Here is a 15,413-nt window from a genome sequence, read left to right on the forward strand (position 1 = left end):
TGTGTGCGCATGCGTGTGTATATTAGTGTGTGTGTGTGTATGAATGTTTGTGTGTGTGCTTGTGCGTGTACATATGTGGGTGTGTGTGTGTGTGTTTGCGTGCGTGTGTGTATATGCGTGTGTGCGTGCGTGTGTATATGCGTGTGTGTGTGTGCGTGTGAGCATGCATGTGTGTGTGCGTGCGTGTGCATGTATGTGTGTGTGTGTATGTATGTGTGTGTGTGTGTGTGTGTGTGTGTGTGTGTATGCGTTTATGACAGATTGTGTGATGCCCCTGCTCTGTGTGACCTGCCCTGCTGCTTTACTTCAGCACTGCTCCAGAGCTCTGACGCACCTGCAGGACAGCACCCGGGACTCCCCCCTCCCCATCGGCATCTGATAGCCCCACCCCTTCTGTGTGCAGGCTTCCATGGTGACAAAGCATAGGGAAGCTTGTGATGGACATCCGGCCAGTCAAGGACGGCTACCGTATTGGAAGAAGGTGTACAGAGCCACTGCGGGGTCTAGTCCATAATGCAGCTCATGCAGCGTGAATCTGGATGGAGTTTATCAGGACAGCATTAGAAATGGGCTGGAAAATACATAGCTATATGTTTAAGTTATTTCCTAGGAAGAGTAGGCTCTACGGCTCCGGCAGCTGTCCTAGAAATACAAAATCTCAAACATATTACATTACAGGAAATTAGCAGACGCTCTTACTCAAGAGTGACTTACACAACTTTTATATACATTGCATCAGTTTATACAGCTGGACATACACTGAAGCAATACCTTGCTCAAGGGTACAATGGCAGTGGCCAGTTATTTACACTGCCGCCACAAACACATCTGTTTGTTTCACCCTAATGACAGGCTCTTCCTGCATTATTAATGTCATCTTCAGTCATCCAATAGCATGTTGGAAGAATTCCAACTCGGGCGAAATGTTCAGAGAGGTTCCCATAAAGTGTGATTTATTGAAGAGAGTAACTGCTGACCGCAAAGCACACCAGCTGAAGCAGGGTAGGGAAAACAGCAAGCAACTTGCAATGGGTATGTCCTTAGCAGGGCTATCCATTACGCACAGTGACCTAGTCACACTCGTGTAACAGGATCGCTGTCATGTTAGCACACACACTGGATGGCTGGCTGTAGGAGACATGAATGAGAAGCGAGCAACGTCTCCTTCCGTCGTCTGCAAGCCAGCTGTACTGCATGCACAGATACGTTCAAGGTCACTCGGCGAATCGCAACCAATATCCTCACAGCGCCCCCCCCCCCCACCCCCCAGCGAATCCGTTACCAAAGAGCCGAGGCCATAAGAGATCTCCTATCCGTTTGTATGGCGGCAATGAGAAAAAGCACCGTCTGGCTGCGGCTTTGTGGGGTTAGCCTGCGGACGCGTCGATGCTAAAGCCGCGCGGGCGTGCGCTGACCCCGCCGCTTCAGGGCTGGTCGCATGACGTCACTGCAGCGCTGCGCTTTTTAATGGCGAAGCTACCGCGCGCTATCGAGCCGGGTACTCGGGGGGGGGGCTGCCGTTTCCCTCCGACACTGACAAGCGCAGGACGCTGCAATAATGAGGGACAGAGCAGGACCACGTGCTCCATTTCACCAACGCGGTCGACGGGTATTCATAACGCACCATCAGACGGTTAAGCGCCTGGTTGCCAGGGGGTCCTCCTGCCCCGCGGAGCAGCCGCGGTGACCTCTGCTCCGGGGGGACTGATAGACAGGGTCTGGGGACCAACCGTCTGAGAATATTTATAGTGACGACGCCCCCCCTTCCAGAATCCAAAGGCTCGCCGCTCAATGCAGAGGTCAGATAAGCGATCCCTGATAGGAACGATTTAACGCTTTGACGTCCGCTAACACGCGCTCCGTGTCTCTAGGGGCATTCAGCCAGACTTTGAACCGCGGGGTCCTCCTAACGGGGGTCTGATTTACACACTAGGGGATACAAACACTACACTCAGCGGTTATGATGCTTCTGCACTTAGGGGGACATGAACGTAACTGTCACAGCTTGTATTTTGAAGCGTCTTGAAATTTCACCTTACTGACACCATGACGAGAGGCAGCAGCACAAAGCAAATCCCCAAAATGCACACCATGGGACACAAAGTACCCGCAAAGACAGGTACTGAGAGATCGCATTCGTTCCATCTCTCATATAAAACATATCTGTCAGCAGGTGTGGTTTGAAAGGTCCGTGATATCGCTGAAGAAAGTGAGCGACGGAGCAGCCAATGAAAGCAGACGTTAGTTCAGGGCTCTGATTAGGGTCTCATTTCATCTTCACTCCTGATGCAGAGCCGATCCCACAAATCAAAGCTGACCGAGGGCACACATGTCAGATATGTACCCACAAAACCACGCTTCCAGTTTTCCTCAACCACCGTGTCTGGCGGGCGAACAGGATGGCGGTAATTCTGACTCTCAAGGCCACTAGTGCAAACGTGTCCCCAAAAACCTTGTGACTTACATAATCTCCATAAGGTCCATATGGGCACAGCATTATGTTTGTGCTTCACTACCTGAACAAAAGCACCTTGGTTAGTCTGGGTAATTTATACAAATGCATTCAAACTGACTGACCAGGTGGCAAGTGAACAATTTGGAAAGAAACCGACTGGAAGAAATAGGTGGCCTCAGTAAACATTAAATTGTTTTATCAATCCAGCGTGAAACCAAAATTTTGATATCATTTCTTTTGCTTTTAGTTTACTACAAATATCTGTTAAATCTGTACAGCCATTTAAGTTGCACCGCCATTTATGCACCCAGCAAACATAGACCTTTAAAAAACATTATAAATAAATGAAACTTACTGAACACAAAAATAAACTAAAATACCCATGGTTAGTAACAGCATGGCTAAATTACATTTCCCACTTTGGTTGCTGGCAACATTTAAGTTATCCCAATTTTCTCAGGTAATTTTCTTCTTGGGTAATTTTGTTCCTATTCCCCTAGGTAGCCATAGCAACAGAGATTCTTGTTGTGTATAAAACAAGATTAACAAGAGATTTTCCTTAGGACAAATCAAGATTGTGTTTGTAATACTGTCATCCACTGTAAGGTATAGTACTGCCCCTTAGACTTTAACTACACACTGGCCTTAAGGGACATCCATCTGTTCGTCGGCAGTACACTACACAGCCTGGTGGTACTCTGTTAGGGTGCGGATGGAGGGGAGGCTTGGGGTTTCCCCTTTTCCTTTCCACACACCATTCAGTGATCTGCAGCTACATTCTGGGCAGGGAGGTGAGGAGCTGGAGATAGTGACTTGTGGGGACAGAACACTGAAGATCTAGATCTCCCAGTGTAGAGGAGCCATGACAGCCTCCGCTGCGATGCACAGCATGAGAGAAGCGGTTTACCACCTGATACCACCTCGCCAGGCAGTGATACTGCACAAGCAGTCTCTGTCTCTCCCTCTCCATGTCTCTCTCTCTCTCTCTGTCTGTCTCTCTTTCACACACGCATGCACAAACGCACACACAAAATGTAGGCTAACTCTGCTTGCCCTCCAGTAATGATGGATTAGGTCAGGCATTCACAATGCACAACCATCAACCATTCGATAAAATGATCTCATGCTCCCATTGTATTCGACATCCTAGAGCTGTCAATGCCAAAAAGGAAGGGACATGCAAATGAGAACACCACAGAACTCTTACTTTCTCTGTGCTATGACAGTGCTTTCCAACACACATCACTGTCAAATATGTAACTGCATTGTATGCAGCTTATTTCGAACAAAATGTTCTCACTACCTGGGCAGCCAGTGGGGCAGCTTTACGAGGAAGCATTCTCTCAAACAGTCTAATAATATCATGCGCTTATGATAATGTCTAACCTAAGCCAACGTATTCCAATCACACAGAACATTACATTAATATTTTCAATCTGGAATGACATATAAATGCGCTTATTTGCGTTGTTGGTTATCTCTTTTTCCTCTGATAAGAGTGTTCTGTCGCAATTCAGACTCGTCGCCACCTGGCAGAGGTTTGCAGTGTGGGTGAACAGTGCTCACTAATTCAGCCGTGTGTGGGAGAGAGAAAGGAGAGAGATAATGCTATAATGCTGTAAGTAATGTAACACTTAGAGGGCCTTAAATGGCTGTGTATCAGCCAGTTCCAGACAGCCTTCGCTAATGGTTCGAAGCCTCTGTCTGCCGGGTTTTTTCACACATTAAATAACATAACCAAGAATCCATTTTGAAAAGAACAGGATTCTCATGATAGAAAAGCTAATAAAATGCACATAAAAATATATTATATTATATTAGTTTTCATTCCCTGCGGCCATGAAAACTACAAGTATAACACTGAAGGGATAAGAAATGGACTTTCAGATGTTTGCGTGAATTGGAGTTCAGTACTGACAGTGTTATTAGGACTATGTATTAGTACTCAGTATCAGTGGAAGGACTTTACAAGTGAATGTTTCTCTGAACAAAGCAATGCCTCTTTTTAAATTACACACAGTACCTGGTTAATAGAGACGCAGCAGTATTATACCAATACATATGAAACGGGGAGCAAGTAAATGACAAGCCAGTTAGTTTAACGTGCATATCATGTAATGATATGCACGTTAATGATTCTGGAATCTATTATCAATTCTCTTCAGGGTAGAATCCAAAGAATAATGATAAGTCTACCCAGATGTTGATATTGTGCTGAAGTGGTCAAAAAAGGCAAAGAGGATGCTGGTAAATACAGCACTATTTAAGTAAGAATTAATAGAGAGAATTAATTTTTAAATGTAATGTATAATGCTTTTGTCAGATCTCATTTATTGTGCTACATGCTAAACTAAGCTCTATTCTGAGCGACACTTCTTCTGACAGGTTCTTGATTCATGGCAGAAAATTGGCAGCAACCCGGCATATATTTCTTTAACTGCGTACCAAGGCTTATCATAGCCACAGTGAAATCTGTGGTGTTCAGAACCACAAATCCACAAAAGAATCAGCAACACAAAGCATAGGGTCGCTCAACCTCTTGGTACAGATGACTACATGGAATACTTCTATTAAGTTCCTCAATTTTATGTCACAGCCTGGTTTGTGTAACAGTTAAGTCTGATTAACTGAAAACAAGTCAGGAAACATGAGTCATTTTCCAATCAAAACTGACTGACAGGACTAAAACCTGCAGGTCGCACAAGTGTGATGGGAGGTCAGCGGGTCAAGAGGTGAAGGGTCAGAGGCGCTCACCTTCTGCAGGAAGAGGACGATGCGCTGCACCATCTCGGCCCGCTGCTCCTCCAGGGTGAAGAGGGTGCGCGGCGTGCGGATGAACACCTTGGTCTTCCCGTACGCCGCGTCGCCTTCGAACCCGCTGCACTGCAGCAGCTTCTTAACCGCTTCGCGGTCCGACGGCAGGTCGTGGTTGGGCCACGTGAACTCCGAGATCATCTTATACCTGATGAAGGTAAGGGTATCCCAGCATGCTTTGTGAGTCTCCAACTGAATGTTCCCTCTTAACTTATTGGTAACCTCAAAGGTCACCACCATGCTGCAAGACCTCTTATTCAGTCAGGGCCAGTATGCTACACTGCTGCCCCACACTATAGCAATTCTGATAATCCCTTTCTTTCTCTTTCTTCCTCAGTGTCAATCATCTAATACAGGCAAAAAGAAATCTATGTTTTTTTTCAAGAAAAAAGTCTTTCCTTGCCAGAAAATACCTTGCTGTTTGCAGGCAAAAAGTATTTCCCCAGCGGAAAAGTCCATGCTGTTTAATTCTGAATCAGGCACCCTACCAGGTCCCCACAAGCTCTGGTTCTATCCTCTATTCATCATGTACTGTTGTAGAACATGACATAATCTACCAGCAAAATATTGTCACAAATATTGAGAAAGAAAACAAGGAATGTTATGTTATGCAAACTTTTGCCGCACTATCTGATCTGCTTTGACCGCAAAGGTCCAGGGTGGCGATACGAGACAGTGGCTGTGAGCCAGCCGGGCAGAGGAACGGGGCAGCTTGTGATAAGTTTGTGTGCATGCCGCATCTGTGCCAATCAGATAACCTGCAGTCCAGTTTCATGGAAGAAAGTTGACCAGAAATTGCATGTTTTAAGTAGCCTTGGCACTCAATGTGGGGCTGCAAATATCCAATTTCTACTCTAATTTGGAATGTCCAATCATCTGCAACCGCAACCGCGCAAACCCCAGAGCCAACTCAGGAGATAGCCATTTGTAGTTCTCCTCCGAAACACATGGTGTCACTACTACTTTCTCACACCACAGAAGGCCAGATGGTTTGTTTAAATTTCAATGAACTCACAAGAATTCTGTTTGCTATGTCTGAACGCTATTTCTTTAGCTGAAAAGATTTTAAAAAAGATAAATTCCTAAACTGTAAATGTAGATGCAAAAATGAAATAATAAAATAACAAGAACAGCAAAGTAATCAATTAGTATCAATGGCTACCAGTACCTCCATATATGAATTCAAGGCCTGGGGACCTCCGGTCATGGAACTCATGACTTCCAGCCAATGGCGGAATGGCAGAGAGCTGACAGGCCAGGACGAGGATGGCATAGTTACCTCTGCAGGAAGCGGGGGTAGGTTTGGCGGTAGGCGAATCCCGCGCGGCGTACGCGCACGTTCTCCAGCAGACCCAGGTACCCCACCTGGTGGCGGCAGCGCTCCTCTTCGAACAGAAGAGGTGACTTCAAGTCGTTAGGCTTGATGCAGCGCACATAGTACGGCTCCTAGAGACACACGGGGGGGGCGAGTGAGGAACGCATGCCCACACAAGGCTCTCTCACCTTACATTACAATTTACCATGTCTCATATCACAGTTCCATACCGTTTTGGGTAGCACTGTAGTCCAAAGGATAGGGCACTGTACTTCAGCAAAGCAATTATACCAAAACACATTTAATACATATCCAGCTGCATAAATGAATGCGTATATGCAAATATTTAAGTTATATTAGGTGGTCTGAATAAGACCCTCAGTTAAATGCTTTAAATATAATGTAATGTCATTTTGGTTGATTAGCAATGATAATTTGCTTTGTGATCAAACACATCAGAATAAATTACACTGAATTTAGCCAAATCAAATCACTTCCTAAAAATTACTTTTAAAAAATCCATGCTTTTAAATGACATGGCAATTCTTGACTTTTTTTGTGATCAAATATGATTATATGAAAAATGACTTTGAAATCCCCCCCAACAAACAAACAAACAAAAAAGAACTAGACTAGGCGGCCCCACCCCAAAAGTCCTCCCATCTCAGTACATTCCATCATTCACCAAAAATCACATCTCGCGAGAGAGACAAAGAGAGAGAGAGAGAGAAAGCTAAGTCTTGATTTCAGAAATGTAACCTCAGCTGGGGGCCCCTGATGTCTGCCTCGTGACGGAAACACAGTGACTCAAGCCGCCAGGTTCGAGAGCCAACTGCTAGCGGGAGGTGGACGCCCGGGGCTCCCTCACCTTAGAGGCCAGGTTCTCCACCAGCGCGATCATGGAGTTCTTGAAGAGCGTTGCGGCCGTCAGCGGGCGCTTGGTCACTTCCGTGATGCTCAGCTTCCCCTCCGGCCACATCCCTTTCAGCACGGGGTTGGAACTAGGCAGCGGAGAGAAGGAGAGAGGGACTGCAGCGGCTTCCACACTAAACGACAGAAACTGCCCAACGTACATACCAGCCATTTGCAAATTAAATGCATCAGAAACTTAAAAGACAAAACACGTCTGAGTGAGCTGAAAAATGATACTACTTCCCAGCCATACTAGGGCTCTCTCCCATGATAGAGAGAAAGAAAAAGAGGGAAGGGAGAGAAGGAAGCTAAGAGGTGTGATGAAAAATGGGAGACAGAAATAAGGTAGAGAAGCTAAAAAAGGTAGTGTGGATATAAGGTAAGGTATGTGGAGTGAAAAAGAAAAGTGAGAAAGGGGGGAATAGTTTTTGCCAAGACAGCACAAAGCAGGGGTAAACATTACTGGTAATATCATATTTTATCATATTACTAGTAAATTTGAACCCATGTTTCACGAAATATGTTGAAACAAGGTTGGACTAATCAAATGTAAATATGGAATCACTGAGGATTTCACATCATACATCATTCAAATGACACTGCATCTCAAACAGGGCATCACTTATAGAGAAAGAGAGAGAGAGAATAATGCCAATGATGTAATATAACAATGTAATATAGTTAGAGCCCACCTCCCCCCCACCTCTGCAAAACACACACCAATCTCACTGGAACATGAAGCAGAACAATCTCCATACTCCATTGGGGGTGTTGGAACAGGCAGCACTAAGCAGAGCAGGAGGTTCTCACCTGTTATACAGCAGCCTCTTAAAGTCCTGAAACAGAGTGTCCTTGTTCTTGTCAATGAAACCTGTAACAGAGTACCTACACACACATAACAAACACACATAACCAACAAAAAACACACACACACACACACACACGCACACATAAAAACACACGCTTAATTAATTTCCTCCAGACAATGCCAAGGGACAAAAAAAATACAATAAGACGACAAAATCCAACCAGGAAATAAAAGATTACGGTGACAGAATCACAGATCACGCATGGCCTGCTGTTACATATGCATGAGTAAGTCAGAAAGTCTAAGAGCCGTCTGTGTGATCAGTGTTTTAAAGGCCTACGGGGAGAACAGCAGAAAAATGGGCCTGTTTCACTGAACCACTTTCATGCATCCACATTGCTGCATAGTGCACCTCTGAGAATCATATATTCATAGGCCTCCAATTTCCCATGGACCATATTGTATTTACTAGGGCATTAAACACACAGAGACGAAGAGAAATTTACTGACAAGCAGCAGGGTTGAATTCATTGGTTTCTGTTCCTGTAATTGGTTATCTATGCTCTGCCCAAGTCTGTTTGTCTGTTTTTCTTGAATTATACATCATCTTTGTTCGGAACATGACATGAAAAAAACAAAGCAGGTGGAAACCATGACAACAATGCTCCTCGATTGCAACATGTTGGTAGGGAATGCCATTAAACCAAAGAGCCTTTGAACATCTGAAGAGCGGCTCCTCTTGTTTCCTTCATTCCTTTATTTAAATATCCACACACAATTTATTGGCCATTGTATACTCACTCCAGTCTAAAATTCAGGGTGTGTGGGATGGTATATATAAGACAGACAGAATGTTTGGTTTGGTCTGGTTTGGTAGGTGGAGCCTACAGCAGTTGCTATGGGCAGAAACAGAATGAAATGAGTAGGACTCATGGAACACATTCAAGGACCTGTCCTATGCACTGTTGGCGGTATGCATTCCAGACCTATAAGGAGCAGATGAGAAGGGGTTTCCTGCCTGAAGAGGCACTGTCCCTGATCCAGGGTCAGTTCCTGGTGGCCCCATCCAGTTACATCACTGCACTTACTGAGAAGCGAAACACCGAGACCTGGCAGGAGGAGCTCCAGTGTACTTACACCACGTCGCCTGCATAGTGACGGATGCGGAAGTCCCGGTCAAAATCCAGGCTCTTGTCTGTCGGAGAGAGCTGGAAGGAGAGGGAGAGAGGGATGAGAGAAAGAATAAAGGACGAAAAAGTATGGAATAAAAAAGAGAATAAGGGAAGAGAGAGTATCAGGTGAGAGAATAAGGGATGAGGGATGAGAAAAAGATGCAGGGATGAGAAGGAGTAAGGGATGGGAGAGAGAATAAGGGATGTGAGTGAAAAGAAGAGGAGGAGAGAGAGAAGAGGGGGAGAGTGTTCAGGTCCAGTTGCTGCAGAATCAGAGCTCTGCTGCTGCGATTAGGCTGAAGCAACCTGGTGTATGAACCTCCAGGATGCGCCTTCACGGGAAAACTGGGGCGGGCGCTCCTGAGACACCCCACCCCTGCTCCCGCTCCCGCTGGAGAGGGGGGTCAGTGGTGCACGTGTGGGTGACATGAGAAAGTGATCCATTTCTACCTCTTCAGTGAGGGGGGTGGGATGAACAGAGTATAAATCTGGCTGCATGAAAAATAAATGAGAGATGTGGTTTTATCCAGCTTCAGGCTCCACAGTACAGGAGCCAGCGACGCCTCTATGTAGGCCATGCTTCCTGAGCGCAGGGAAGAAATCTGATTCTAAATACAGATGCAGGGAACTGCTGCAGCCCAGTGCCAGCTTGTTAACGCGCTTTGTGTGCGCGTGTGTGTGATAGGATGTGTGTGTGTGTGTGCGCGTGCGTGCATGTGTGAGTGTGGGTGCGTGTGTGTGTGTGTGTGCGTGCGTGAGAGATTGTGTGTGTGCATGTATGTGTGAGCTTGTGTGTCGTCAGGGACAGCACAGGGCCCGCAGGGGGCTGCTGGGAAACAAAGGAATGACATCTCTGCAGCTGTTATATAAGACCTGCCGCCATTCATAAAACACATCCTGAGCCCACATCAAACGGCAGAGGCCTCAGCTCCGGTAAAGACAGGAGGCAGCGCTGACACGGGGCCCGGGTAGCCAGCCAAGCCGGCGGAAAGCCCGGAGATTAAAGCCGGGGAGAACAATGACACAAACGAAGATCTGAAGCTTCCCCGACCGGCGGCCGGTTACATAAAACCCTGAGGCGTTCGGAGGAATTAGCGGAAAGATACCCGCAGCTAACGTCCCTGCGCCTGCGCCTCTTATCTAGCGCGTGAGTTTGGGGATGGTTCTCCGATGCGGGAGGCAACCCTTCGGTTTTCAATGCGAGGGAGGCCCCGTCTCTGCCTCCTTCTGGCTTGTATTTACTCATAATCACGGCGCTTACTGAGGCACAGATTCCTCAGGGCAAGAGAGGAGGCAGCCATTTTCAGCAGCAAAATGGGCGGGCTGGTGTATACTCGGCCACGCCTTCTAATTCCTAGCCGCCATTAGAGCTCGACCGAGTTCTTTCCATAATTTATACACCAGAGGTGTATGATGGGGTGATAGTGTGCAATGTTTTGACGCTTTCCTTAATTCCCCATCTCAGAAGGGAGGGGATGCACAGGTACATGTTTGAAGTAGAGGAAAACAGAAAGCCTTTGAGCCAAACCTGGACTGACCAGGACTGTCCTCTTCCACGAGGTGAGGTCAGAGGAAGTCCACATAAAGACTTGGGAAATGGCTTCAGCTGGCACCTCCCTGCTCGTCCGTCTTACTTGGCGGCTGCAGCTTTAATGCGGTTGGTGGCCCTGCAGGGATGACCAGGGAGACCCGGAAGAGCCGGAATGGCTGCTCTGCCTTCGTCTGTCACAGCCAGCCAGCCTGAGCTTCACGACGCTGGCTGCTAACAGCTAATGACTAACCAACACATCCCTCAGAGAGCGAGGGAGAGAGACCGGCAAACTACGGTTTCCCTCATCACACACACAGCCACTCAACCTGCTACCTTTACGCTCCTCATTGACGAATTACATGATCAAACTTCCAACAAAAGGGGGCACTGCCGCAGCCAATACTACTGTACGAGCCCTGAAACAGATCCAGCTCCTGCCATGAGGCAGTGTTGCCGTGACTATGGCCGCACCGGTTGGCGACCGCGTGACTACCGTGCACGCGTGTCTGTGGCACATGGGAGGGCTGCACTGCAGTCATCTCTGGGGTAATTACGCCGCAGCGGGGTGGGGGCTCGGCGGGGCTCCTCTGATCCAATCCTGGCCCAGGGGGTGATGGAGAGGTCGACCGCCTCCTTCCCGCTGCGAGTTTGCCTTTGCCCGCGTGTGCAGCAGCGGGACTATCCTCTCACCATGGGTTCCCCTGCTCTGACCCCATTTAAAATGCACCTGTGCTGTTTCCCTGAATAGAGGAGGCATCACTACTTATTTAAGGTGTCTGCTATTTACAGCTGATACACAAAATACAGTGGCCTAGTGTGCCCCGTCGTAAACCTTAACAAATTGCAATAAAACAACGTGAACTGCTAGTGCTAAATTTGTTTTTATTTTTATAGCCTAATAGTACAATTCCTGCCCAGAGCTAAAGCTCTATCATAAATTCAAAAAATAATGAACACAAGGTGATTATATTCAAAACTAAGTGCAATAAACGTAATCACGTAATTCTGTCTGAAACTTAAAGGGATAGTTCACTTTGAGATAAAAACACTTTTTTTTGTTTTTGATTGATCCACAGAGTTTTTTGTATGTGATGAAAATATGTATTCAATTTAAAATATTTACAGAAGTTTTCAATGATCTGCCAACTTTATAAAGGCAAGTGCAGGACATTCAGGTGTTCATGGTCTAAAGCAAGAAAATAAATATCAAGCGACTCCAAATAAGCTTGCACAGCAATATTTATGCCTCCAGGGTGTCTCAATTCCCAATGCTTTCAGATATCTGAGGTTGTACTGCAGTTTTTACTCATAATTTAATATTTCAATTTTAATGTCGAACACTGATCTGACACATGTCAGGGTAACAAAAACATAAGAAATGCAGTTTTACCGGAAACTTCACAAACCTGTTACTATTGGGAATAAAGACAGGTTACATGCACAGCAGTAAGCAGACATCTCCATGGTAACAATGGGCCTGCAATGTAAAGCTATAGGCCAGTGATCTCCACAAGCAGGAGGTGACTGTAAAATGGCCTCGTCCCCCCAGGTGTACAGGGGGTTTGACTTGGCCAGGATTCCTCGTGTCACTGCTACATTAACTCCTCCCAACGGCTTGCCAGGTACCCAGGGACTACCAGCTGTCACCAGTGAAAGATATACGGCTCCTTTTGATTGGTAGATGCTCTCTCCTATGACGCTGTGCGATCTGTAATGTGTAATCACCAGAAGAGTGCACATGTTTAAACTGTGCTGTTCCTTGCAGATTAGTGGGTGTGTCACCAATGAGTGGGTGGGGCAAGGCAATTCCAGATTATTAAATAATGAATAAAAGATCCCTCCTATGGATTATGTGAACCTCCTATAAGACAAGGCTTCTTTTCAGTGTCATAAGGGTCACATAGATAATGAAAATACCGACTGGGGGTATGAATACATTTGATAAATACGTAATCCTATTTAAGAACGGTCTTACTCTGTGTTTTGGGTGCCATGGTTAATGCACATACTTACATCTACTTGATAGGACAAACTGACTGAGCTCTTTCATATCTCTCAAAGTATATTATTTCATATCTGTGCAAATTATAATTCTGTTCAAATGACTGGCTTTTCAGTGAGTGTGTATCTGTGTGTGTGTGTGTGTGTTATAGAGAGAAAAAGAGAAATATCATTAAATAAGCACATACAGTATGTACTGTATAGTGAAACATTTTAAAGCCATTTGTTCAGTATGAGGCACAGGCCATTTAGATGGCTTTGAAAGGCTGAGTCATAACAGGTCCTAAGTTGAATTTTTCAGAGAAAAGTGTGTTCCCTGTACAATGCCAGCCCCAGAGACAGTGCCTGGGGAGAGGGCTGAGTACTAAAGGAGAAGACCGCAAGTCAGCAACCGGGTGTTTTGTCAGAGATCAATCCCAAGGGTGACATTCACAGATGTCAGACAGCAGGGGGCAGCATTAAATGGAGGAGGGGAAATGGAGGGACAGGTGGCTGCTACTTCTCAAAGAGGGGCAGAGGTAAACACACACACACAGACAGACGGACAGACACACACACACACACGCCCACAGATACATGCACACAGAAAGACAGACAGACACACACACACAGGCACACATACACAGATAGTCAGACTCACACACACAAGAACACATTCAGGCCTCACAAGCACACAACAGCCAAAGACAGCAGATATTGTTTTTTCCTCTGTCTATCTCATTAACTGAAGGACCGAGACACTGGAGGGGATATCAATATGGTGTTTTCAATATCCCCTACAATGCCGGCGGCTCACCACTCCACGCCCGCGTGACACAGATATCGCAGGTCCCGGCCTGGCGATAAGCTACAGGCTGCCCTGCAGGGCCTCAGTGATGATGTGGAGGCCAAAGCGAACCGGTAGAGCGAATGAGGGCGCACGTGCTGCAGCGATCCGCCAGCGCCGCCCCGCTGGCCGCAGCGCAGGGCTTCACCGAGGCAGGCCGCCAACCATCCCCGCTAACTTTCAGCATTGTGGCTTCTCTGCTGGCTGACTGACAGGGGGCGCCCACCTCCCGAAACCTGCATCCAGGGCATTTTGTGCGCTCTCAGTTAGCTCAGCGTCTCCCTCCCTAAGTCCCCCCCTTCCTGCTGCCCAGCACACCGCCGTTTCCAAGGCCCCCCCCCCCGCCCGTCCTCCGCCAGCAGGGGGCGTCTTGCCAAGCCGCGGGCGCCAGCCGGGGCGCGGTCAGGGATCGCATATCACACCTCGCCCACTGCAGCTGCCACGCGGCTGCCCTCGGACGACGAGCTGGGCTTGGCTTCCGGCGCGGATTTACGATTAAACGCTCCTCAGAGCACACCAACGCCACAGAAAGCCACGCTGCGAAGGGTGTGCCGTGACCAGAAAGAAAACAAAGAACGGGAGCGGCGCACGGGGAAAGAACGACGAGCGGCCGTTAAAAAGGATGCGCACGCCCTCCACCAACCTCGGCGCACGTGCTCACATGGGCAGCCCACGTGCGCGGCCTGTTCTAATGAATGGGGCTGTGATTACTACCCTCTTCACAATGACATCACAACTGCGCCGACTTACAGCTATATATACCCCGGGGAACGGAAACGGCCACAGAGAGGGGCGGGCGATACGGCGCGCCAGCCCCTGCCGTACTGACGGATGAATCACACCACAATTGGAACTCGATTTTAAGGAAGCGCGAGAGCCGTGCGCGGCGTCACCACTGAGCACGTGCGGGGGGAGACCGCAGGCCGGAATCTGACCAAGCGTGGGGGGCCGAGGAGGGCGATGGGCGGGGCTCCCGGGCGAGGCCGGTTGCCGGCTCGAAGGTTTCTGCTAGGAAGCAATTAAGAACGTGTGGTGGAGGGCACAGTTTAGACTGCTAGGAGGTGAGGGGAAGGAACTGTTTTGCACAGCATGCAGGGGATAATGAAGACCCTTTAATCAGACCAAGGAACGAGGTGCTCCTTAAGCTAAAGTTAGTTCTGCTCATGCAAAATGTACCACGGGAATAGCAAAAAGAAAGGAGAATCCTGAGGTAAATGGCCCATTTACTTTCTAAGCATGGAAAATAGAATATAGGAATATATTTCCTACATGGACCATAGGCAGTATGGGCTTGAGTGAAAAACAGTGGTGGAGCAGAGAAGTATACATGTGCAATGTCAAATCTTAGCACAATATATAACCATGAGAAGGAAGCACATATTTCATAATGGATTAATGAACAGTCCTTGGGACCTGAGCTTGCCCTTGAAATGCTGTCCATAAAAAGTCAGTCTGAAAAACCTAGAAATTCTCCAACATTTGAGAGTCTCGGCAGTGAGGCAGGAACATTACTTTTGACAGACTGTTGATCTCTTTACTGCCACTCCTGCAAAACAAGCTCATCTCTCTCTTTGCCTTT

The 15,413-nt window shown here is 47.3% G+C and overlaps 1 protein-coding gene across 1 annotated transcript in view; it reads right to left on the minus strand.

Moving 5' to 3' along the window:
• The window catches only part of myo1d (myosin 1D), a 95,985-nt gene that overhangs the window by 37,501 nt on the left and 43,071 nt on the right, over window positions 1–15,413 (minus strand). Inside the window, exons 12-16 of the mRNA XM_064321365.1 lie at window positions 9,442–9,512; window positions 8,307–8,381; window positions 7,453–7,585; window positions 6,549–6,715; window positions 5,210–5,417 (exon numbers count right to left, since the gene is read on the minus strand). Coding sequence (XP_064177435.1) covers window positions 5,210–5,417; window positions 6,549–6,715; window positions 7,453–7,585; window positions 8,307–8,381; window positions 9,442–9,512 — 654 coding nt within the window. The remainder of the gene's footprint in view (window positions 1–5,209; window positions 5,418–6,548; window positions 6,716–7,452; window positions 7,586–8,306; window positions 8,382–9,441; window positions 9,513–15,413) is intronic.

This window comes from Anguilla rostrata, chromosome 2 (assembly GCF_018555375.3).
Source record: "Anguilla rostrata isolate EN2019 chromosome 2, ASM1855537v3, whole genome shotgun sequence".
Lineage (NCBI taxonomy): Eukaryota > Metazoa > Chordata > Actinopteri > Anguilliformes > Anguillidae > Anguilla > Anguilla rostrata.